General features: G+C 35.4%; 1 protein-coding gene across 3 annotated transcripts in view; it reads left to right on the plus strand.

Annotated features, from left to right (window-relative positions):
* The window catches only part of aft (cap methyltransferase 2), a 106,732-nt gene that overhangs the window by 63,396 nt on the left and 19,347 nt on the right, over positions 1-23,989 (plus strand). For all 3 annotated transcript variants that reach the window (XM_090374955.1, XM_090374954.1, XM_090374957.1), the window contains 3 exons: positions 5,430-5,561; positions 15,755-15,940; positions 20,013-20,174. In XM_090374955.1, the coding sequence (XP_090231081.1) occupies positions 5,430-5,561; positions 15,755-15,940; positions 20,013-20,174 (480 nt within the window). The remainder of the gene's footprint in view (positions 1-5,429; positions 5,562-15,754; positions 15,941-20,012; positions 20,175-23,989) is intronic.

The following is a 23,989-nucleotide window of genomic DNA, read 5'->3' on the forward strand; positions in this document are numbered from 1 at the left end:
GCGCCTCCGTAGCCAGGTGGGAAGGAGCAGCAGTGCGTAGCACACGCTTCTTGATTAGACTGGGGTTCGAGCCTGTCACCACCAAATACGGAGGATGCGGAAAGGTCTGGGAATGACCACCGCATCTTCCCAGAGCAATTAACTACACGCATGCAATCTGCATTAAATGGCCTTAGTTGCTAATGCTCCTAAAAAAAAAACCAAATAACTACTTACGTAGTTCAAATTTATGGGTTAACTATGGTGTATTTACACCAATATTATGTAGTTAAATACCAAAACCCATAAGAATTATGCCTTCTGCATTTCATTTTCAAATTACATTTTTACCAACACCCTTTGGCATCTCTCATATTGTGGATAAAACTTTGCAACTGTGATGGCATGTTGCATTACCAGGGTACCTGCCTGCCCTCTGATGATGAAGCCCAATAACTTTGAAACAATCGTCTGGGTGGTGGTATCCTCTGAAAATAAATAACAGTAGTCTTCTCTACTAGAGAAATGTTATTTATTTGAAGTAGTGCAATACTGCTATCTCGTTGTGAAGGCTACCACAATATGAGATACAATTGAAACAATGCCCTCTATACTACTTACGTAGTTCAAATTTATGGATTAACTATGGTGTATTTACCAAAACTCATTTACCAAATGAGTTTTGGTAAATACACCCATTTGGTATTTGGTTAAATACCAAAGCCCATAAGAATTATGCCTTGTGCATTTCATTTTCAAACTATAATTTTATATAAAAATTTATACTAAAAATAACACATACATGTTGAATAAATGGAGCAATACATAGTAATGTACTTCCATTTAATGCAGATTGCATGCGTGTAGTTAATTGGCAATTTCTAAACTTAATGGCCAATTCACTGTATAATAGTACCATTTTTCTGCTCTAATGATAAAACTCATTAGTTAGTTTGTTACGCTTGTCTGAGTTGTATATATAAGGTGAAACTTCATTATTCCTTCTTTCATTTTTTAATATTATTACTGTTATTCAAAATAATAATCTGTTTATAGAATATACTAATTATATGAAGCAGGACCTTTTGTTAGTTGTCAAAGAAGAAAACGTTTATAATCTTTATTTTTTAATAAAAAATATCACTGCCATTTTCATTATTTCAACTGTCTTCAAAAAAAAAAAAAAAAAAAAAAAAAAGGCTTGAATTCTTATGGCAAGCATTCAAAATAAAATAATTTATTCAGGCATCTTTATGTAATTTGAAAATGAAATGCACAAGGCATAATTCTTATGGGTTTTGGTATTTAACTATATAATATTGGTATAAATACACCATAGTTAACCCATAAATTTGAACTACAAAAGTAGTATAGAAGGCATCATTTTAATTGTACATCTCTCATATTGTGGATAAAACTTCGCAACTGTGATGGCATGTTGCATTACCAGGGTACCTGCCCATCCACTGATGATGAAGCCCAATAGCTTCATCATCAGTGGTCGTCTGGGTGGTGGTATCCTCTGAAAATATATAACAGTAGTCTTCTCTACTAGAGTAAAAAAAAAAGTAAAGTGCAGCCGTTATCAACCCACTGCAGGATGGAAGCCTCCTCAACAATTCATGCTGAGGGAAATGGACCATAATCTGCCACGCTGGTCCAGTGCGGGTTGGCAGATCGACCGTATTCAGCAGGCAGGGGCTTGAACCCCGGTCTACTCAAAGAGCGTGTGCTACTGCACTCCCGCTCCTGCCCATTCAGCTACGGAGGCCGTCTCTACTAGAGAAGCATTATTTATTTGAAGTAGTGCAATACCGCTATCACGGAAGGCAGCCACAATATGAGATACAATTAAAACAATGCCTTCTATACTACTTATGTAGTTCAAATTTATGGGTTAACTATGGTGTGTTTACACCAATATTATATAATAAAATTATAGACATCTGATAATTTGTCATCCATGGGCTATGGGTAGGATTATTAGATATTCTGCATTGTTGAACATTTATCTACAAGTACTTATGAAGTCCTAATAACTCCAATATTTTTGGTGTTTGCATGTTATTTATTTTATATTTTATCTTTTATGTTATATATAAAATATTATACTTATAACAGATTTCTGCAAGATAACAGTATAATGCTGTATATCATGAATGAACATTCTTTGAATACTTATTTTTCTTCTGGTTAAATACACATAAATGAAGTTGCTATGTTAGTATAGTATACAAATATGACAATCAAGATGAAAGTTGCTGTATCAATATAGTTTACAAACATGACAATCAAAATGTGTTATATCATCTCACTGCTTAATATAAAAACTGTGGAACTGAAAAACTCCTTTTCCCTTTTGCTAATTCTCTATAAAATCACTAATTTTGCTCATGAGAAGCATAAGATAGTACTATGACTTTTTAATGAACTTTCTCGTAATATCTCTCAGTTTATGGAATGAATTGATTAGCAAATCGAAGGCACTTAATATAATTTGAAAAAAGGACATTATTTGACTAAAATATTAAATAAAAGAATTGAGTTAATTGAAAACACAATACAAATCTGCCTTATGCTGTAATTCTATATATAATTGTATACAGGCAACCCCCATATAACATGATTTCTCTCTAACCTGGTTTGAGAATTGTGACAATCCTTGCACACTTTTGTGCTGGGAAAACCCTGCTATTATGTTAGATGTAATTTTCAACGTTTCCATTCCTTTTTGTGGATCTAAATTTCGAATCCCTAGTCGTTATTGCCTTTGTAATATTATTCTAAAGCACATTTCTGGAGGTCACTACCATAAAACAATAAAAACAATTTGCTGTTTCTGGTTTATTGGTCTTTTCTGTTAATGTAATCAATTAAAAACCGGTAGTAAACTCGATCTTCTTGCATTTGCAATATTTGCAATGAACTCAATAGTGCTGATAGCTGGAATTGTGTGGGTTTTCATATTATTATGGTGAGATGTGTTTCCCTTTCCATGAAATATTCAGTCATATAAAAAACATAAATTAATTTTCAGAAACTTATTACTCCGTACCATGTTTGTTGCAACTTATGCATGCTTGTTCTTTGTTATTAATTGCCGATCATTTTTACTGTTTTAAATTTTACAGACAAAAAAAAAAAAAAAAAAAGTCAGTGAACAGAAATATCAATTAGCAAGTATATACACTGATGTGCAAAACTTAAGGACCAACACTATTTCTAAAGGTCACAACCACAAAATCAAATGAAAAGCCTGTGGCAATTTGCATAACTGTGGCCGTTCAGTAGAAAGCTGCTGCACATGCAAAAATTTGAATCATGATGAGAGGGCTCACATAAACAGATAAAAGCAGCAGTTCAGCAGTTAAGTGCAAATTACCGAATGGTGAACACGATTGTTACAGACATTTGATTGGTTTCGTACAGTGCTAAAAACAACAAAATGGTCAGTAGACAATATCTGGATGACTTTACCCGGGGTCGAATAATTGGGAAGGTCGAAGTGCGAGGAGTGTGGCTGCAGAGTTCGGTATCACCCGGAGCATCATTTCACATGCGTGGATGGCCTTCAGAACAACAGGTACAGCTGTTTGAAGGACAAGTAGTGGTTGTCTACGAAAAACAGCACCCAGTAATGACCACTATATACACCTACTAGCCAAGAGGGACCGATATCCGACAGCGGGATCCATTGCAAACCAGCTGAACAGGACGCAGAATACTGTGGTTTACCGTGGCCAGGTGACTTCACAAAGGTGGAATGTTTGCCTGAAGGCCAGTATGCTGTGTCCCTTTAACACCTGCACATCGGAGACTGTTTATAGTGGTGCGTCAAACACAAAAACTGGACAGCAGCGCAATGGGTAAGGTACTCTTTACTGATGAGAGGATTCAGTCTCAGCAGTGATTCTGGATGTCAGTTAATCTGGCGAGAGGTTGACACACAGTATCATCCCGCAAACATCACTGAAAGGGATCGATATGGCGGTCGAGGTGTTCTTGTCTGGAAGAGACATTATCTTGGATGGATGTACACAACTCCAGATACTGGAAGGCTGTACTGTAACTGGTGCATGCCACTGTACTGAGGTAATCCTACCCCATGTGCTTCTGTTCTGAGGTGCCATTGGCCCTGAGTTCGTGTTTATGGATGATAATGCCACACCCATCACACTGTAGCTGTTGATATGCTTTTGGAAAGTGAGGATATTGTTCGTATGGATTGGCCTGCCCATTCCACCGATCTAAATCCCATCGAACACATATGGGACGCTCTGGGGAGATGACTAGCGGCACGTCCAGAAAGTCTTCACCAGCTGAAGATGGCACTGACGGAGGAATGGACAATGTTCTAAGTATGGACAGACGGTGCAAAACCTGCATCAACATTAGAGCTGGCCATATCTCCTACTGAGGACCACCTCTTCCCTTTTTCCATCTTTGGCCGTGATGCATCTGTATCATGGCAGCCAGTGCTATGTTGCCATTTTTGAATAAAGTCCCTCTGTACCGTTTTGTTTCCGGTGTTGCTTCGTTCATCATTTCTTTACCTCACAAAGTTGAAAACCTGACTAGTTCTTAAGTTTTGCACACCAATATATTACAGTACGTATTAATTAAGCTATGTACGTAAGTGTAAATTTATGTTTATTTTGCTAACCGGAAAATATTCTTCTGATTTTCGCGTATCATTTAACTTTGTTAATTGGTAAGGTAATAAAGTTAAATTTGTGCATTATATCTAAGCAGGGGTCCACTGTATTTTATTGGGAGATTCTATGCTATTGAACTTGTGCTTGTTTGAGACCATAAAAAATTGTGACTTCGAAGTATACAGATTGTGACAGAGAGCAGAAGGTACACGAAATCTAGATGCTGCAGAAGAGATTGTGCTTAGCAGCAATGAAGAGGAAGAAAATGAAATGAGCATACATTATCTGACATATAAGTATCACAGTTTGTAAGGTAAGACATTTGTTCATTTATTACTATTTAAGTTACTACTATTATAAAAATAAAGTTAAAATGTTAAGTTATTACTACTATAAAAATTAAATTTGTGATGGTTATAAAAAATAAGTATATTTTTGTTAGCTTCTGGGATGTAACCTCCCTTTTTGTACTGGTTCTTAGTCCCATATAACACGTTTCACATTACACAAGATTTTTTAGGAATCAAACTACCGTGTTATATGAGGGTTACCTGTGTTACTGTATTTACTTCAAATTTCAAGTGCGATAATAATCTCTATTTTACTCTGAGATGAAATCTTCATTCTGCACATAACATTCATGGGAGGGGGAAAAATATCTGTATAATGTGCTGGCCTGCTGAAATGCTGGGTTATTTGGATATTTTGGTCCATCATATACCAAACTATTGGGCTTTTACTTATTAAGATATTTTTTTTTATTCTTCTTATTAATAATTATTATTTTTATTTCAGGAAATATGTATGTCTATGAATATTAGTAGTGAGTGCATAATTTTGGGAAGAGGATATACATGTGTAAGAAATTCAAAATTCTGTGATAGGCCATTTCTCACTTTGTGGAATGAATTGATCACTAATTCAAAGGTACGTGATATAATTTGAAAAGGACATTTCTTGACTAAATTACTAAATAAAAAATTGAGTTTATTGAAGCAAAAGAAATTCATTCTTTGTTTGTGATGGTTATGACTATATGTAGCTGTTATTCCTTGATTACATACCAGGTGCGATAAAAAAATTTAGGGATTGAACTAATATTTGGAAAGTGTTGAAGCTTACCAGTTGTTGGGGGTGATAACAGGGAATTAAATCCAATGAGTATGGCAGTGGTGGTGGTGGGGGGGGGAACTACAGTGATGGTGTGTGCTTCACAAAAAATTCTTGAATGAAAGTGCTGAATGTGTAAGGGCATTGTCATGATGAGAATGCCAATTCTTAAGAGGCCACTTTTCCATCTGTTTTCTCTGAACAGCATTGTGCAATCACTGTAAAATTCGTGTAGTATTCCTAATTCAATTTTGGACAGATTCATATTGAACAATGTCCTGCAAGTCAAAACATGTTGTTATTTGTTATTTGGTTTTTAGGGGCATTAGCAACTAAGGCTATATTGCTCCGGGGATATGCAGTGGTCATTCCCTGACCTTTCCACATCCTCCATATTTGGTGGTCACGGGCTCGAACCCCTGTCTAATCAAGAAGTGGGTGCTACGCACTGCTGCTCCTGCCCACCTGGCTGCGGCGGTGTCTCTCTCCAAAACAAAACGTAAATATGAGCCTTAGAGAAGACAGATTCTTCCCTTGAGAGGACTAGGTCTTTGTTTGCCAGGTCATAGCTATATGCCTGTGATTTGTCACCAGTAATTATGTACGAAACGTTTTGGGTCAGAAATAACAATACATTGATGGTCATTATATGCAAGAACTTGTCTCTTTCTGTGTTCATGTGTGAGAATGTAAGGTACAACTTGGCTAAATCACCTCCCATTCCTAAATGTTGTGTTAAAATTGATTGGGGGGCATTAGCCACTTATGATCACTTATGATCATATCACAAACATCAGGAGAGATTGCTTCTACAGGGATGGGATACACTTAAATAGAAAGGGTGCAAGAATTTTTGCTGATGCTGTCGAGGCAGTGTTAGGTGGGTCGGAAAACTGCTAGTTGTGGGGGGATACAAAGACTAATAGATTAACAGTAGCCACTGGCAGAGGTGGAAGTGATTCTTGCACTGCTTCTATTGAAATGAGCAGAAGCCTGAAAAACAAGATGCAGGATATTTCAGAGACTGCTGGGAGTCATTGCGGTACAAGTAAACACATGGGTTGTGTTAGGGTAGCTAAGAATAGAAACAGGTGCATGTATACCTGCGTGTACACCAATGCTAGGAGTTTGGTAAATAAATTTGATGAATTTGAGGTATTGCTCAAAACATCAAAGGCAGATATTGTTGGGATATCAGAGACGTGGTGTCACACAGATATAAGGAATGCGGAACTGGAATTTGGGGAATACAATGTGTATAGAAAGGATAGACAGGACAGGAGGGGGGGAGGGGTTATGCTATTAGTTAAGAAACACATAAAGTCCAAGGAAGTGAAGCCAGTCAACATCGATGGACAGGGCAGTGTCGAGTCAGTTTGGTGTGACATAAGCATAGGGAAATCAGAATTGAGAGTAGGAGTGTGCTATAGACCTAATGACTCTGATGAGTATAATAAGATATTGTACAGGGAAATAGAGTGGGCCAGTAAATCAGAGAGTCTTATAATGGGGGATTTTAATTTCCCAGATATTGACTGGAATTTGTGGATTGGTCACTCGCACACTAGCAAGGCTTTTGTGGATTTATTGGATGATTGTTTTCTACATCAGCATGTTCGTGAGGCAACAAGAGGGAGCAATACTCTTGATCTGATTATCAGTAGTGATTCTTCATGCATTAAGAATCTGCAGATAAATGAACCACTAGGCGGCAGTGATCACAGTGTGTTGAAGTGGGATTTACTCAAGGAGGTAACTACCATCAGAGGTAAAGGGAAGGGTTTTTGTTTTCGTAAAGCCGACTATGATGGTCTGAGACAGTATTTAAATTCTATACACTGGGACCAACTGATGATGTTACCAACAGCAAACTCAAAATGGGAAGCATTCAAGGAACTAATCTTGGAGGCTACCAGGCTTTACATACCAACTAAGAAATATTGTTCAAGGTTTAGGCCTAAATGGTTGTCAGATGAACTAATGAGACATGTGGCAGAGAAGAAAAATGCATGGGATACATACAAATTAATGGGTGACATGGAAGCCTATGATAGATATAAGTTGGTCTGTAACCAAGTCACAAAGGAGATTAGGCAGGCAAAGGCAGACTGCGAAAAATCCTTGGCAAAGGATGCAAAGAAAAACAGAAAAGAGTTCTTTACCTATTTAAACTCAAGAAGGAAAGGGATGAATCAGATTGGTCCACTTGATATTGATGGTTCAACAGTTGAGGATCCTGCTCAGGTGGCTAACAAACTAAACGAGTATTTTGCATCTACATTCACGCATGAGGAGTTATTCAGGAAGGAGAATGATGTAGGTAAAGTAAACATTGGCAGTGAGCTGGATGATTTTGTAATAACTGAGAGGAAAGTGGAGGAGAGATTGTTGAGGATAAACATAAAAAAGGCACCTGGGGTGGATTGATCTATCCAGTTATATTAAAGGAGGCAGCAAAGGAAGTAAGCAAACCCCTAGCCATAATTATGAGAGCTTCTTTGGACTCAGGGGAGGTACCCATAGACTGGAGATGTGCAAATGTAACCCCAATTCACAAAGGAGGATCAAAGGCTGACACAAGTAATTATAGACCTGTTAGTTTAACTTCTGTTCCAGGTAAATTAATGGAGGCACTGGTTAAAGAAGCACTGCAGGATCATCTAGACAAGAATTCAGTTATAGCTCAGATGCAGCATGGTTTTGTTAAGGGCAGGTCTTGCCTGACCAATTTGATTGGATACTATGATGTAGTCACAAAAGAACTGGATGCAGGGAATAACTTTGATATTATATATTTGGATCTTAGAAAGGCTTTTGATACTGTTGCACATGGAAGACTGCTGCACAAATTGGAGCAATGTGGCATTGGAGGCAAATTGCTGCTATGGATAAGGGGATGGTTGAGTGGCAGAAGACAGAGAGTGGTAATCAATAGACACTGCTCAACGTGGACTAATGTTATTAGTGGAGTTCCTCAGGGTTCAGTGTTGGGTCCGTTGTTGTTTTCGGTGTTTATGAATGATATTGATGATGGGATATCAAGTTTAATGGTCAAGTTTGCAGATGATACAAAGGTTGGCAGGGTTGTTAAGGACACTACTGACGCTATGCTGCTGCAACAGGATCTGGAAAGGTTGAACAGATGGGCTGAGAGGTGGCAAATGAAGTTTAGCATCGACAAATGTAAAGTACTACATATGGGAAACAGTAACCCCAGAGCAACATATCAACTCTGCGGTACTACACTGACAGTGGTGGAGAATGAAAAGGGCCTGGGGGTAATTGTGCAGACAGATATGAAGTTCTCTGAGCAGTGCAGACAGATATGAAGTTCTCTGAGCAGTGCAGACGAGCTGCAAGAGTAGCTCATGGTGTCTTGTCAATGATATACCGGAATTTTTCTAGCAGGGATAAGGAGGTGATTATTCCCTTGTATAAGGCAATGGTTAGGCCACATCTTGAGTACTGTATACAGGTCTGGAGGCCTCATTTCAAGAAGGATGTAGAGCTGCTGGAACGAGTACAGAGAAGGGCAACAAGATTAGTGAATGGAACAAAGGGTTGCTCTTACGAAGAAAGGCTTAAGTTTTGCAAATTACAGAGTCTGGAGACTAGGCACCGGCGAGGTGATCTGATAGAGGTGTATAAGGCTTTGAATGGTTTGAGCATGCTCAATGCCAATGGGATTCTTCATCTTGCTCAAAATAATCACCTCAGAGGGCATAAATTCAAATTGAGGAAGGACGGATGTCGGATAGATGTGCGGAAATTTGCCTTTGGCCAACGGGTGGTTGGTTGGTGGAACCGACTTCTGTCACTTGTTGTTGAAGTTGATAGCCTAAACAAATTTAAGGCTCAACTGGACAGGTATTTCGAACGAACGGAGGGGTGAAATGGGAGTGGTGTGTTTTTTTTTTTTTTTTTTTGGCTGATGCTGAATAAGCTTGCTTTCTTGCATCATATGCCTCTACTAATGCTAATGCTAATCAGTAGATCACTGGTTTTTGAAGTTGAAGAATGGCCAGAGAGAGAACGATCAGCATTGAGACAGGTCAGAATGACATGTAGAAAGCTGTTTTTGATATTTTGTGTGCTTCTGTTGCACTTTTTCCAATTTTGATTCAGATTCACTGCTTAATAAAATCACTAATTTATAATGTGACATTCTGTAGTTCTCAGTATGTGCTTATTCAAAATGTCTTACAAGTAAATGGATTCATGTATTATTATTTATAGATGAGTCATTAAACATTTCGACAAATACTATGATGTATTTGTACTAATACTATAAACATTGCAACAAATACTAATCACAACTGCTATCATAGCAGTTGTGATGATGCACTTTCATTATGCAAAAGTCAGGCTGAAATTTTTTATCACACCTCACATAATTTAAAAAAGATGTTAAAAAGTTACTTGTTAATTAATATATTCTTTTTGAAATGTAAGTTTTTAGAATTAACTTTAAAATTGTAAAGTTGAATTTAAATGTTAATTGCTAATCCAGTTTAATAAGCTGTTTTAAAAGCAATTCTGTGAGGTGTTTCCTTTTACAAACATGGCAGCTGATTCATCTGCCCTCTCAGAGGTTGATTCTTGCTTTTGGGAGTACCAATCTGAAATTAGCAGTTAATTGATGGGTTTTTTTTTTAAATTGCATTTGTAGTTTAAGGTTAGATAGGGGAGAAATTGCAAATCTATAGCAATTAGCCTTGCCACAGGTCCTGCTGCTTAGAAAAATTATTCAATAACTATATAATGCAAAGAGAATACAATAGCCAGAGAGATGGTCTCAAAGTTACAGTAGACCTTTATGCTTGGTGGTTTCCAGTGTGAAATTAGTGGCCCTTTTACATACATTGCCCTTTTATTATTCATGATTATTATCATAAGTGTTTTTTAATGAGATGGATTTTCCATCTCATTAAACTCAGCAGCAGTGGCATGTGAATTGAAAAAGTACTTTGCAACAATATTGCAACTGAAAGATCATTCAAACCATAGAGTAATAGTGACAAGGACTGCTGTAAAATGAATGTTATAATTACCTTGGAGAAGGGTCTATCAGAAAGCTACCAAAACTCAGAAAGTAAAGTTCAAGAGTAAACAGTATATATCCTGTTATAAGAATAAAGGCTTCATATGGACGCATCATTGGAAATGTTAATAAGATCATTATTAGACCCCAGAATGATCCTCGTGGACTTCAGAAGTGCTAATGTCTCCACAGTTTATATAAAGGAGGTATAAAAGAGTCACCTCTTTTACACCTTTATGAGCAACAGTGAAATGGTGTGTTTGACTTCAGTGGTGGGTAAGATCGTGGCTATGGATGCGATAAAGGACCATCTCAGTAGGAATAGGGTCCAGTCTTTAATTATTATGATGGAGTCATAAAACAGTTGGCTTCAAGAAACAGTGATATTATTTACCTTGACTTCAGGATAAGTTTTAATAAATTGGGATTATTGGTGAGATCTTTAATTAAATTGGGGACTGGCTAAAAGGCAGGACACAGAGGACAGGCATAAATGGAGATCCTGTAGGATAGTCCATTGTAACAAGTGAAGTTCATCAGGGATTAGTACTGGGGCTCTGCTTCTAATGTGCTAAAGTTTTCCATATTATAAGGGGATGCACAGGTGAAATTGGAAGTTTTTGTTTTTGCTGATGCTGTATCATCTTGCTTTCTTGCATCATTTTCTGCTACTAATACTAATTTTCCTTAGTGTCATTGACAGAGAAGTAGAACAGATGTCAAAGTTTGCTAGTGATATAAAGGTAGGAAGGGCAGTTAATGACAAGAACCATGCCATGCTGCTTCAGAATGACTTGGATTGATTGCAGATATGGTCTGAAAAATAATAAATAAATTTTCTGTTTATATTCCTGAATGACCACACGGTCAGAGGAGATCACAAGATAGAGAGAATACAATAAACATCACTGAATTTAGTAATCACATGGGCTTGAACCATGGCCACTCAAAGCACATGTACTTATGTACCCTTGTGCCTGACCACTCTTTATAGCAGCATTTTCCAAACCTTTTTAGTCACAGAACACTTTTCATCTCACAATATATTTACAGAATACTTACGAAACACAGGCAAGAGCCAAAGAACTATTTGCTAATATTTTATTACATAAGATGCGCTGTGCATCAGGAGCATCTTTATTTATTTTTTTTTTTTTTTATGAGAACCCCAAACACGAGAGGTATTAGAACCTATAGTACTTAGTACCGTGCTTGGGTTGGAGGTTGAGAAGACGAAAGAAGATATTTGTTGATATTGGACTTGAACTTCTGTAGATTGTAATTTTCAGGAAATACATATTAAGGAAAGTTGTTCCAGAGAACAGAAGTAGAGAAGGGATAAATGAGGAAGAGGGGGAAGTGGGTTCTGTAAGTTTGGAGTTTGACAGTGAATGGATGCTGAGTAGTTGAGGCACTTGTTAACTTTAGCTATAGATAGGCCTCACCATATATGTTCAGGATCTAGATGCCAAAATTTAGTTGCCAGCAAGGGGGGGGGGAACATACTAAAAAAAAAGTTTACTGGAACACCTATTATGCAGTATTCTCCACTCATGCTAGGAGGTGAAAATACTGATGTTACCTTTTTTGTCTGCTAAATTCATATAATGCCAATTTCTCAAAGCAGCCCAGCCAATATTAATTGCACCCATACTTTTGGATATTGGACAGTCCATAATTAAACTGTGAAAATTAAAACTTTTTTAAAAAAATTAAAAACTTTTAATTAAAAAAAAAAGTGATTTACTTTTATATATATGTTAAATTAATTATAAAGGATATATTGACTTGCCAGTGTACTGAATCAATACAAACTGAAAACCACAAGAGGTGTTAAATTACTGAGTCACTCCCCAAGTTGGTAAGGACCAATTGTTGACAATTGTATGTACAAAGTTCCACATGATAAACAGTATGTTTTTGCAAATGGCCAACCTTCAAATATTTATTTATTTTCTTTGATCATTTAAAAAAGGATAAAGTTTACTGTATCAGTGTTGAATAAGAAACTAATTATGAAATGCTCTCCAGTTAATTTTAATTTTCACCCTATCCTACCAAAATAAAAGTTGGATATGATTTGATTGGGTTATTATTTTTCATCATGTTCCTTCAACCAATAACATTCATTCCATAAAATAATTCTGTTGATAGTTAGCATTCATATTATGGAGCCTATCATATTGTATCTTTGTTGAAAAACAATGAACTGGCAGTTCAAACAGCTGAACTGACATGTAGTAGTACTAGTACTAGTAGTAGTAGTGGCATGTGATGCAAGAAAGCAAGTGTATGAGCTTATGCAGCATCAGCCAAAAAAAATCACACCATTCCCTCCAAATGCCTGTCCAGTTCCTCCTTAAATTTATTCAACCTATCAACTTCCACAACAACAGATGGAAGTTTGTTCCAGCAATTAACCACCCGCTGGCTAAAGGTAAATTTCCGCACATCTATTCTACATCTGTCTTTTCTTAATTTGAATTTATGTCCCCTTAGGTTCGTAATCTGAACAAGTGGAAGGATCCCATCAGAATTCAGTGTGCTCAACCCATTCAAGGCCTTATACACCTCAATCAGATAACCACGCAGGTGCCTAGTCTCCAACCACTGCAATTTGCAGAACTTAAGCCTCTCTTGGTAAGAGGATCCCTTCATTCCCCTCACAAATCTTGTTGTTCTTCTCTGTACACGCTCAAGCATATCGACATCTTTCCTAAAATGAGGTCTCCAGACCTGTAAGCAGTACTCAAGGCGTGGCCTGACCATTGCCTTATACAGAGGGACAATCACCTCCTTTTCCCTGCTAGCAAAATTCCTATATATCATTGACAAAACCCCATGACCTGCCCTGGCAGCCTGTCTGCATTGCTCAGAAAACTTCATATCTGACTGCACAATTACTCCCAGGTCTTTTTCATTTTCTACCACCTTAAGTGTAGTACCACACAGTTGGTACTTTTCTCTCAGGTTACTTCTACCCATATGCAGTATTTTGCATTTGTCAAGGTTAAACTTCAGTTGCCACTTCTTAGCCCATCTGCCCAAATTATCAATCCTGTTGCAGTAGCACACTGCCATTACTGTCATTAACAACCCTGCCAACCTTTGTATCATCTGCAAACTTCGACATTAAGCCTGTTATATACCTTCATCAATATCATTGATAAATATACAAAACAACAGTGGACCTAACACCGAACCCTGTGGGACTCCACTAATAACATTAGTCCAAGAAGAGCAGCACCCATTGATTACCACCCTCTGTCTTCTCGCACTTAACCATCCTTTTATCCATTGTAGCAACTTACCCTTAATACCATTCTGCTCCAATTTGTACAATAGTCTTCCATGCGCAACAGTGTCAAAAGCTTTAATGAAATCCAAATACATGATATCAAAATTATTTTTTGCATCCAGTTCCTTTGTAACCACATCATAATATCCTATCAAATTTGTCAGACAAGACTTTCCCTTAACAAACCCATGCTGTGTCTGAATTATTGCTGCAGTCTTGTCTGGATGATCCTGCAATGCATCTTTAACCAGTGACTCCATTATTTTACCCGGAACAGAAGTTAAACTAACTGGTCTGTAATTACTCGTGTCACCCTTCGATCCCCCCCTTTGTGAATTGGGGATACATTTGCACATCTCCAGTCCATGGGAACCTCCCCTGAGTCCAAGGATGCTCTCCTAATTATGGCTAAGGGTTTCCTTAGTTGCCACCTCCTTGAATATAACTGGATAGATCCCATCCACCCCAGGTGCTTTTCTTATGTTTAACTTCAACAATTTCTCCTACACTTTGCTCTCAGTTATTACAAAATTATTAAGTACCCCGCTACAATTTGATAACCTTCTGCCATTTTCAAACCTTAATAATTCCTCACGTGTGAATGTAGATGCAAAATACTCATTCAGTTTGTTTGCCATCTGAGCAGAATGATCAACAGTCGAACCATCGATGTCAAGTCGACCAATCAGATTCATCCCCTTCCTTTTAGAGTTTATATAAGTAAAGAAATTCTTGTTTTTCTTAGCATCTTTTGCCAAGGATTTCTCATAATCTGCCTTCGCCTGATTACAGACTAACTTATATCTGCCATAGGCTTCTGAGTTGCTTGATAATTTATATGCATCCCATGCATTTTTCTTCTCTGTTACGAGTCTCATTAGTTCATTTGACAACCATTTAGGCCTAAACCTTGAACAATATTTCTTAATAGGTATGAAACTTTTAGTAGCATCCACGATTAATTCCTTGAATGTTTCCCACTTAGAATTTACTGTTGGTAACATCGTCAGTTGATCCCACTGTACAGAATTTAAAAACTGTCTGAGACCGTGTAAGATACTAGTTGCTGATTTGGATTTCCTGATTACCATAGTGATCATGGCAACTGTTTTGTTGAGTTGAGATGTTAAAGTTAGATGGATGTAGCTATAGATGTTAAAGAAATTTGAATTGTATGGGTGGAATGAGAAAGTAACATTAGGCTATTGTGGATGACTTTATGATTTGTATAAAACCATTTGGATAAATCCAGATAAATCAAAATCGAAACATATGCTCTTAATGTTAAAAAATGGATAATTGATCTTAGATTGAATATAGGAGGATAATTTCATTCTCCTGTAGATTGAGCTGTAATTAATAAAGTTAGTTCACATACATTTTTTGGGAAGCTGTGACACACATTTGCCAGTGATTCTGTGAATGGAGAGTGAACTTTTATTTCATATAATTGATAATATTGTATAGTGTTCAAATAAAGATCATCACCATTATTATAATAATTGTCATTATAATTATTTTCTTTATCAAATACTTCATACAAATGTTTTTCAAAAAAAAAAAAAAAGAAATAGTGATTGCCTGTTAGACTTGCCTCTTTTTTTATAATGTCAGTATGAATATTTATGACATGATAATACCTGGCTTATTATTTTCATTTATAACTTGTAGATGTTGCAAAATAAGGGCATTACAGAAGATCACAATCATTGTTGGAATTTAGTTGATTTACTTGGTACATCTAAAGAAAACACTCTGAGCCCACCTTCCTCGATCCTAGTCAACTTTATAGTTCCTTCCTGTGTTCATTCGAGTTGTGTTGGTGATGTTCTGTGCTCACAACTGAATGGAATACAAGTAACTTATATATTATTTAATTATGAATTAAATAGCATATTTAGATAAAAGAAATGTTAAGTAGTGAGATTTCTAATAAAATGTATTTATTTATTTATTTATTTATTTAACAGTGTATTCCTTCTGTATCTAAGCAGTATATAATAATTATTACCAAAATTTCTTTTAATGTTTATTCAAAGTGAATTGGATTCAATGAGAGAATTGTGTGCCATGCATAGACATATGCATTTGTTCTCTATAACAGTACAGTGGGTTTGTCACTTATCACTAACATGGAGAGTTAGATTTAAATACCTCCAAAAGGCATCCTCAATCATGGTTATAGTTATACAATCCCAGCTGGCGAAAGTAGGGATTTCCTCCATAAGTTAACCAATGAATACACACCTGTACAGACAAAAATACAAAATACAGGCACTCCCCGGCTTACATAATACTCGACTTACGGAAATTTGACTTTACTTAAGTTTTTACAGGCTGGTACAAACTTAAAAAAATCATGGAAACATATTTTGCATCCCGTAGGAATAAATGGAGGCATCATGAAAATATTGTAATGTGAACCCAATAACACATTGTTTTTTTTTTTTGGTAATTCATTCCAAGACCTTGGAAGTTGAAATTTTCGCTATATAACTAAGCTATTTATCTCTCTAAAAGGTCATTTTTATAATGGAAATTGCACTACATTTCATCATTATCATACGTTCCGTTATAAGAATCAATTTTGAACGCCTTTGTAATATTTTTCTAAAATACATTTCTGGAGGTCATTACCATAAAACAATAAAAACGATTTGCACTTTCCAGTTTATTGTGCTTCCAGTTTATTTTCTGTTAGCGCAATCTATTATAAACAGGTAGTAAACTTGATCTTGTTTCATTTGCGATAATGCCAATAACTGGAATTGTGTGGGTTTTTATGTTATAGTGAAATGTGTTTCCCCTTCACTGAAATCTTCAGTCATATAAAAAACATAAATAAATTTTCAGAATCTTCTCTTCATTCTATTTACTTATGACAATGGTGAAGAAAAATGGACCAGCGGAAAGTGCAAGTGCTGACAGTTCTAAGAAACGAAACAAAATTGATTTAGAAATGAAGATGATTAAATAAGAAGTACAAAGCACGACAAAGTTTGTCATCTATTGCACGGAATTAGGTCTCGCTGCTTCAACAGTGAATACTATTTTAAGGGACAGTTCGCGTATAAAAGAACATGTTAAAGGATCAATGCATTAAAGATCAACAGTGATCACAAAACAGTGTTCAGGTGGTATATCGAAGATGGAAAAGCTATTAATGATATGGATGGAAATTCAGATTCAGAAGCAAGTGCCCCTTGAGTCCAATGGCCATTCAAGCAAAAGCAACAAGTATTTATGAAGATATTAAGGATAAGTACGGTGAACGCCAAGCCAAGTTCGTGGCAAGCAACGGATGGTTTAATAGGTTCAAGCATTATGCTGGTTTCCAAAACATTAAAGTATGCGGTGAAGTTGCCAGTGCTGGTCCTGCAGAGAAATTTTGTGATGTGTTAGAAAAAATCCCCTTCTAAATCTTTACAGCCCTCTGGAGATTTAGAAGGGGATTTTTTCAATCTCAACTTCTGCAGCAGTGTGCTTATCAGCTGGAGAGTTAATTCTGGCAACGATGCTCGAAAGATAAAACTTGCTGACGTTATACCTGTCTCCTCTCTCTTGTTTTGTAATTTTATAATTTTGAAAATTTTGTAATTTTGTATACTTTTGTAATTATTCCTGCACATGAGATAAAAAAATTGAATAAATAATTCTATTTACATGTTCATCGAACATTTCTTTTTTGCTTCAATCAAATTTGCGAGTGCTGCATAAGCATTTAAGAAAATCCCGACTTACGTAGCGTTCTGCAGAACGCATCCCTTATGTAAGTCAGGGAGTGGCTGTGTACTGTATGAACTTGTGCACTAGGACTATAATACTTTGACATACCAAAAAAAATTACAAAACAAAACAAACACATATTGCTTTTTATTATTTTAATTATGTGAGTTACCGAAATCTATTTATTTATTTATTGTTATTTCTGAAAGGACAAGTCAAATTAAAATGGGATTTTGATTTTCTGAATTTAAATTGCTTGCTATCATAGATGCAAATTTAAGGATCAAAGCTAATGCATCTCTGAACAGTAGGTTATATTGCATGTCTGGTATGCACGGGGAGGGAGTAATGCACAACACCAGAGACAATATAATATTCACAGTGACTGGTGCATCCAATCTAGTGCAGTGTTATTCAGTTTCTTACAGATATGTGTCTCGAGCAGAAATTCACTGCCATATGGAAAAGCTATATGTCATGCCCATGAGGGTGTGAATAACCAAGTCATTACTATGAAGGAAGAAAACTTGGGAGGATAATCTACACCCAGGACAAGCCCACATCTTGCAGCAGTAAACATTGTTTTGGCAGCCATTAGGATGGATTAGAGTACAATAGTTAATGAACTGGCCAGGGAGCTGGATATCAGTTAGTTCTACCTACACCTTCACCTGAAAAATAATCTATCAGGTTGTTAATTCTGTGTGGACAGTGGAGTGAAGAAAGCTGTCAAACAATGGTGCCATCAACAACCAAAGGCATTTATGTGCATTGTGTAAAAATCTGATATATAGGTGAAATCATTGCCTAAATTGTGTTGGAGGTTTTTAAAAATAAAGGTATCAGTTATTGGTAAAAAATAATTAATTTTCATTTGACTTACTCTTGTAATTCTAAACCTTCCATTAGTTCTGAAAGAGGTATTTCTACATGTTATTAACCAAATGAATCTCAAATATAGGCTTCCTTAACAACTGCTCATCTCATTTGTCCCAATTATTCACTGTGTTTCTGCCATCTTTAAAGGTGATTCTTGTACATACATCCACTCTGATATTGACAAAGACTTCCTAATCTGGAAAAATCTTTTTGATCTTTAGTTTAAAATCTTTTTATCCCATTCTGTCAAATTTATTTGTGCCTCTATTGTTCCCCCAGCTCAATATATCACACAGAACTTTTGACTTTCTTTCTTTGATGCTGTTTTCTCCAATCTAACTTTTAAAACACAGAAATAATTTTCCTTTATGATTTCAATGCTCACAACTCAAACTCTCTTCAATTTTCTAGTTATACATATTGTGCTGGTAATTCGTTTAAATTCTTCCAAAACCCGGTCTTGCCTTTTTTTCTTCCATGCTCATATTTTTAGACATGATCTTTATTGGGAATATCTCTGACTTCTAACCTCACTGGACAATATTACAAATGTTGCTTCCTCTGCATCTTTTTTTTTTTGCTCTTCTTTTTTTTCCTTTTTCCGCATTTTTATCTTTGCTCTTCTGTTTTTTCCTTTTTCTCCTAAACAATTGCTCTGTAAAATCATAAATCTGCCATATCATAGAATATTGCTCTCACATTTGAAGTTGGTGTCCTGAAAACCCTGTCTTAGACTATATTCAGATGAGAGAGAGAGACAGAGAGAGAGAGACAGAGAGAGAGAGAGAGAGAGAGAGTGTCAGGGTAGGTAATGGTCAGTCTCTCTCTTAAACCCATACTACAGCCTGTCAATGTTACAGTTGCTGTTGTATGCCTTTTCTATAGATTTTTCTGTGGGCACTGTTTTTTTGAATTAGCATCTGTATATTTCCTTCTTTCAAACCGGTTTAAACATATGCACCAACTAGTCAAAATCTCTTCAGCTCTACGCTGACCAAGCTAACTATTTTTCTCAGTACTCCCTTTACTTTTGTTCTTTGGAATAACTTTCTTTTTTATGTATCTTATGTCTTCTCATCTCATACATAATGCTAGTGTATTGCAGGTTCCTCAAACACTTTTCACCTTTGTAACTACCATTTAAAAAAAAAAAAAATTTGCTTAACATGATAAAAGCGATCTTTGGTTTTCACTGTATTTCTTTTCCTTTTTGTCATGTTTTTTAGTACTTCATAAAAGTGACCCATAATTATTGTTTTTAATTTATTTATAAAAATAACTGCTTCCTTATACAAAAATAATTAAAGCAATTTTTTTTTTTCAGGTTTTAAATTATGATATAACAAATGAAGATGATTTGGCTGATGCTGCAAGTAAAATGTCTAAATTTGTTGTGTTAGACAGCACTTGTTATCACCATAGCTCTGTTCATCATGAAATCATTGCAAAAAATTCTCTGATTACAAACTGTGTTAATATTCTTAAGGTTTGTGTGGTTTTTGATATCTTACTAAGATACTTGATAATTTTTTCTGTAAAATTTATAGAAAAGATATCTTTTTAGGAAAAGTTAGTTTATTTATTTATTATTATTATTTATTTGGATTTCAGTCATGTTTGTGTTATGTTTTTGAAATACCGACCTGCTGAATACTGAACCCGTAATCATTATGGATTGTTTATTGACGTTTGCTTCAAAGCCACCTGATAATAAGCAGGCCTGTGACTGATAAATATGATTAACAGTTGTATTCGTGATTTTTTGTGTTGTAAACTCCTCTGACTGGTGGTTGTACCAGAGTATAAAGAAGAACAAATATTGTGCATGTTGAATTTGCCATAAGCAAACTACACACATATGTTAGCAAAGTTATGGTGTTATTGTATTTACTTAAAATACAAATATTCATACAACAAATATGACAAAAATAAGATTATTTTCAAATGCATGTGAGGCTGCATGTTCTGGTTCCATTATTTTCAAGTCAGAAAAGGAAGTGGATTTGCATTTTGTAGCTTTCCTTTGTGACATTAAATATAACTTATGGTGGAGAAAATTATATTTCAATGTCCAAAACATGTTCACAGCAACAATTTGTCGAGTGCCAAGTTAACTCTTAAAACTATTTTTCTGTTGAAAAATAGCTTTAAGCGTTAACTCACTTGCTATGCTTATGGGTTTCCTGCAGTGAATATTTAATTACAATGGGCTCTGTGAAGTGACTTTTTTTGTGGAATTTTGAAATTTTGTAAAAATTAAAACTTTGTAACATAAATACTTTAAAATATTAATGTGTTCTTACTTTGACTTTACTGCCTAATGCTGGGTTAAAATTGTCCCAAAAATATAAAATCAGAATTTAAAAAGAAAAAAAAAATGTAAATAACCTATTGCTACTTTTTTTCTATATCACATTCTGGATCCGGGTGCTTGCGTAGCCAGGTGGGCAGGAGCAGCAGTGCGTAGCACACGCTTCTTGATTATACCGGGGTTCGAGCCCGTGACCACCAAATACGGAGGATGCGGAAATTTCAGGGAATGACCACTGCATATCCCTGGAGCAATATGGCCTTGGTTGCTAATGCTCCTAAAAACCAAAACAACAAACAATTCTGGATCCGAATTTCAAAAATCCTCAATTTTTGGCTTTTATAATTAAACCCGAATCAGACAACTAAGTGTCAACAAGTGCTACCCCTCATTTTCAAAACTATTTTTGTGCTGCCATATATTATAAACTGTGTGTACAATTAGAGACATTGTTTGAAGCAACCTTCGAAATATGGATCTAGATCCACATTTTGAAGGTTGCTTCAAACAGTGAGACTGTGGGAGCTCTCTACATAGCCTACACATGAAAAACAGACCTTTGTATGTATTACTGAACGGGTCAAACAGTCTTTGTCAAGATTTGATATTTTGCCTTTATAAATATGTTAACGCATTTCACAGTGCTTAGAACCACCCCTAATATGTAATAATATAACATTAATAGTGGCATATGATGCAAGAAAGCAAGCTTATACAGCATCTGCCAAAAAAAAAAAAAAAAAACCACTTCACCTATTTCATCTATCCATTCCCTCCAATAGTTTGTCTTGTTCTTTCTTGAATTTATTTAGCTCAAAAGCATGCGCCTGTATGGGTGCTATAGTAATCTTTCCTTTTACAGTTTCCACATTTCTTCTATTTGAATACATAAGTTATGCTGCAGAATAAAATTGTCTTCAGTGAATGACAAAATTTAAGTCCCACATCTATAATAAAATAAGTCTAGCCTTATTTAACTCTTTATGGAACATTTTTATGCAATTTATAACAATCGCTCTTGAGTTTTTGATAAATTCCAAGGCATAGTAGCATCACATATAGAAGTTATGGAGATCAAGCAGCTAAACAACCAAAATGCCACAGTAGAAGATCCTCCTCTGTGAGTGCAGTGTCCATCATAATTTACAGTCAAATATAAGAGGAGAATTGAAAAATTTTTATAACTCTGAACTTTACAAAATGCTATTTGATGTAACTCTGATGTGAAAAATAAAATTGTTATGTGAGCACTTTCTGTTAAGATAGATCACTTCCAGTTTTCTCATATATATTGCTCTTTCTGTTTCTCGTGATTCAATATATAAGCAGTAGAAAAGATAAAAATTTGGAAGATCATGGATGTTCAATTATGAATGTGCGCTCTCTCTGAGAAAATGAGTGCTGCCTTCTACTATTGGTTAGTGACCAAAATCTAATATAATGTCTTGTCTTTTACTAGATGACCAGTGCTGCTGCTGTAGCAGTTAGAATGAAGTAATAAATTAACACTTGCTGTTAATTTATTTAGGTGTCAAGAATTTCGAATCACTTTTTAGTATAGCATATAAGGGAGCTGAAATGCTTTAATGTGGCAAGAAGAAGAAGAATTACTTTGCAAAATAAGTGTTTATCTTAATTTTTTGCATGGCGGGGAAAATAATGTAAAATTATCATAGAAGGTCCGGGAATATCAAGGAATTGATATTTACAATTCCTGTGGACACCATGAATAATGGAAGAGATTAAGGATATAAATTTAATTTTAGAATTTTTTAGTGTACCCCTTCTTTGACTGACTTGAGATTTTATTTTTATATCTAACATAATTGTATTGCCGCCAATATGAACACAAAACACAATTGCCAACAACTCTGATCATGTGCATCAGTATATTTATGCCAAAGGTGGGTTTTCTTTTTTTATAAGAATGTCTGAATAATTAAAATTAATTAAGACACCTTATTTCCACTTTTTTAAAGCAAAAGTTTGTGTGTTGAACTGTACTGTTGAAAAATAATCCTACATCTAGAAAATTCAGTATGCTAAATTAATTGCTTATTTACAAACGACATTTTTTTAATCTACTTTGAGTTTATTATCAAGTCAAAGCAAAAATGGATATTACTGTCTTCAGACAAGAGAAGATAGGAACTTGAAGAAAAGGGTAGAAAAACCCAAACAAGTCCTGAACAAAATTAAACATATAATTTTGTTAGGAATTTTTAGTTAATCTAAGCAATAGACAGCTTACAGAAACAGTACGTTTTCTAAAGAAGTGCCTAAGTTCCAAACCTACAGTGACACATTCTGTTGCTTCATGACCTATTTACATACCTAGTTAAAATTTAGGACTAAAAGGCCAAAGATATCACCAGTTTTGAGAAATCACGCATTCACCACAATTTTGATTATAACAGAATTCATCAAAAATAGGACAATTGCAAAACCAAGCTTTCTAGGCTGCTAATTTTTTTTGGACTTAGTAATTTCCAGGCTGAAGAAGGAGGCTATTATCAATATCAGAAATGACAAGGAGATCTATGTTTCTAAATCAGACAAAGTCAACACCACAGTTATTGTGAATACAAAAGACTACATGTTCAAGATACAGAGTCTGCTTAAAGACCGCTTGCTACCAACAAATCGGAAAAATCTTTATGGACAATTGAATAAGAAGATTGATGATAACCATCATAGACCTTGCATGCAGTTTTATTTCTTCACTGTCTGAAGACAGTCATATCCATTTTTGTGATGGCTTAATAACAGAATCTCAAAGTGGATTCAGAAACATCATGTGTAAATAAGCAATTAGTTAAGTATATTGAATGTTTTGATTGTTTCTTAAAGTTTATAAATAAATTGTTTTTACAACATTGAGTTAGTGTTTTTATTTTAATCTAATTTTAATTGTTAATTCCCACATTTTTATTGCCTAGATAATTCTGTCTAATTTACTATTTGCATCCTTTAATAAGAATAACAGTTGA

The sequence above is a fragment of the Mastigoproctus giganteus genome, chromosome 6, assembly GCF_048544385.1.
Source record: "Mastigoproctus giganteus isolate SK-2022 chromosome 6, ASM4854438v1, whole genome shotgun sequence".
NCBI lineage: Eukaryota > Metazoa > Arthropoda > Arachnida > Uropygi > Thelyphonidae > Mastigoproctus > Mastigoproctus giganteus.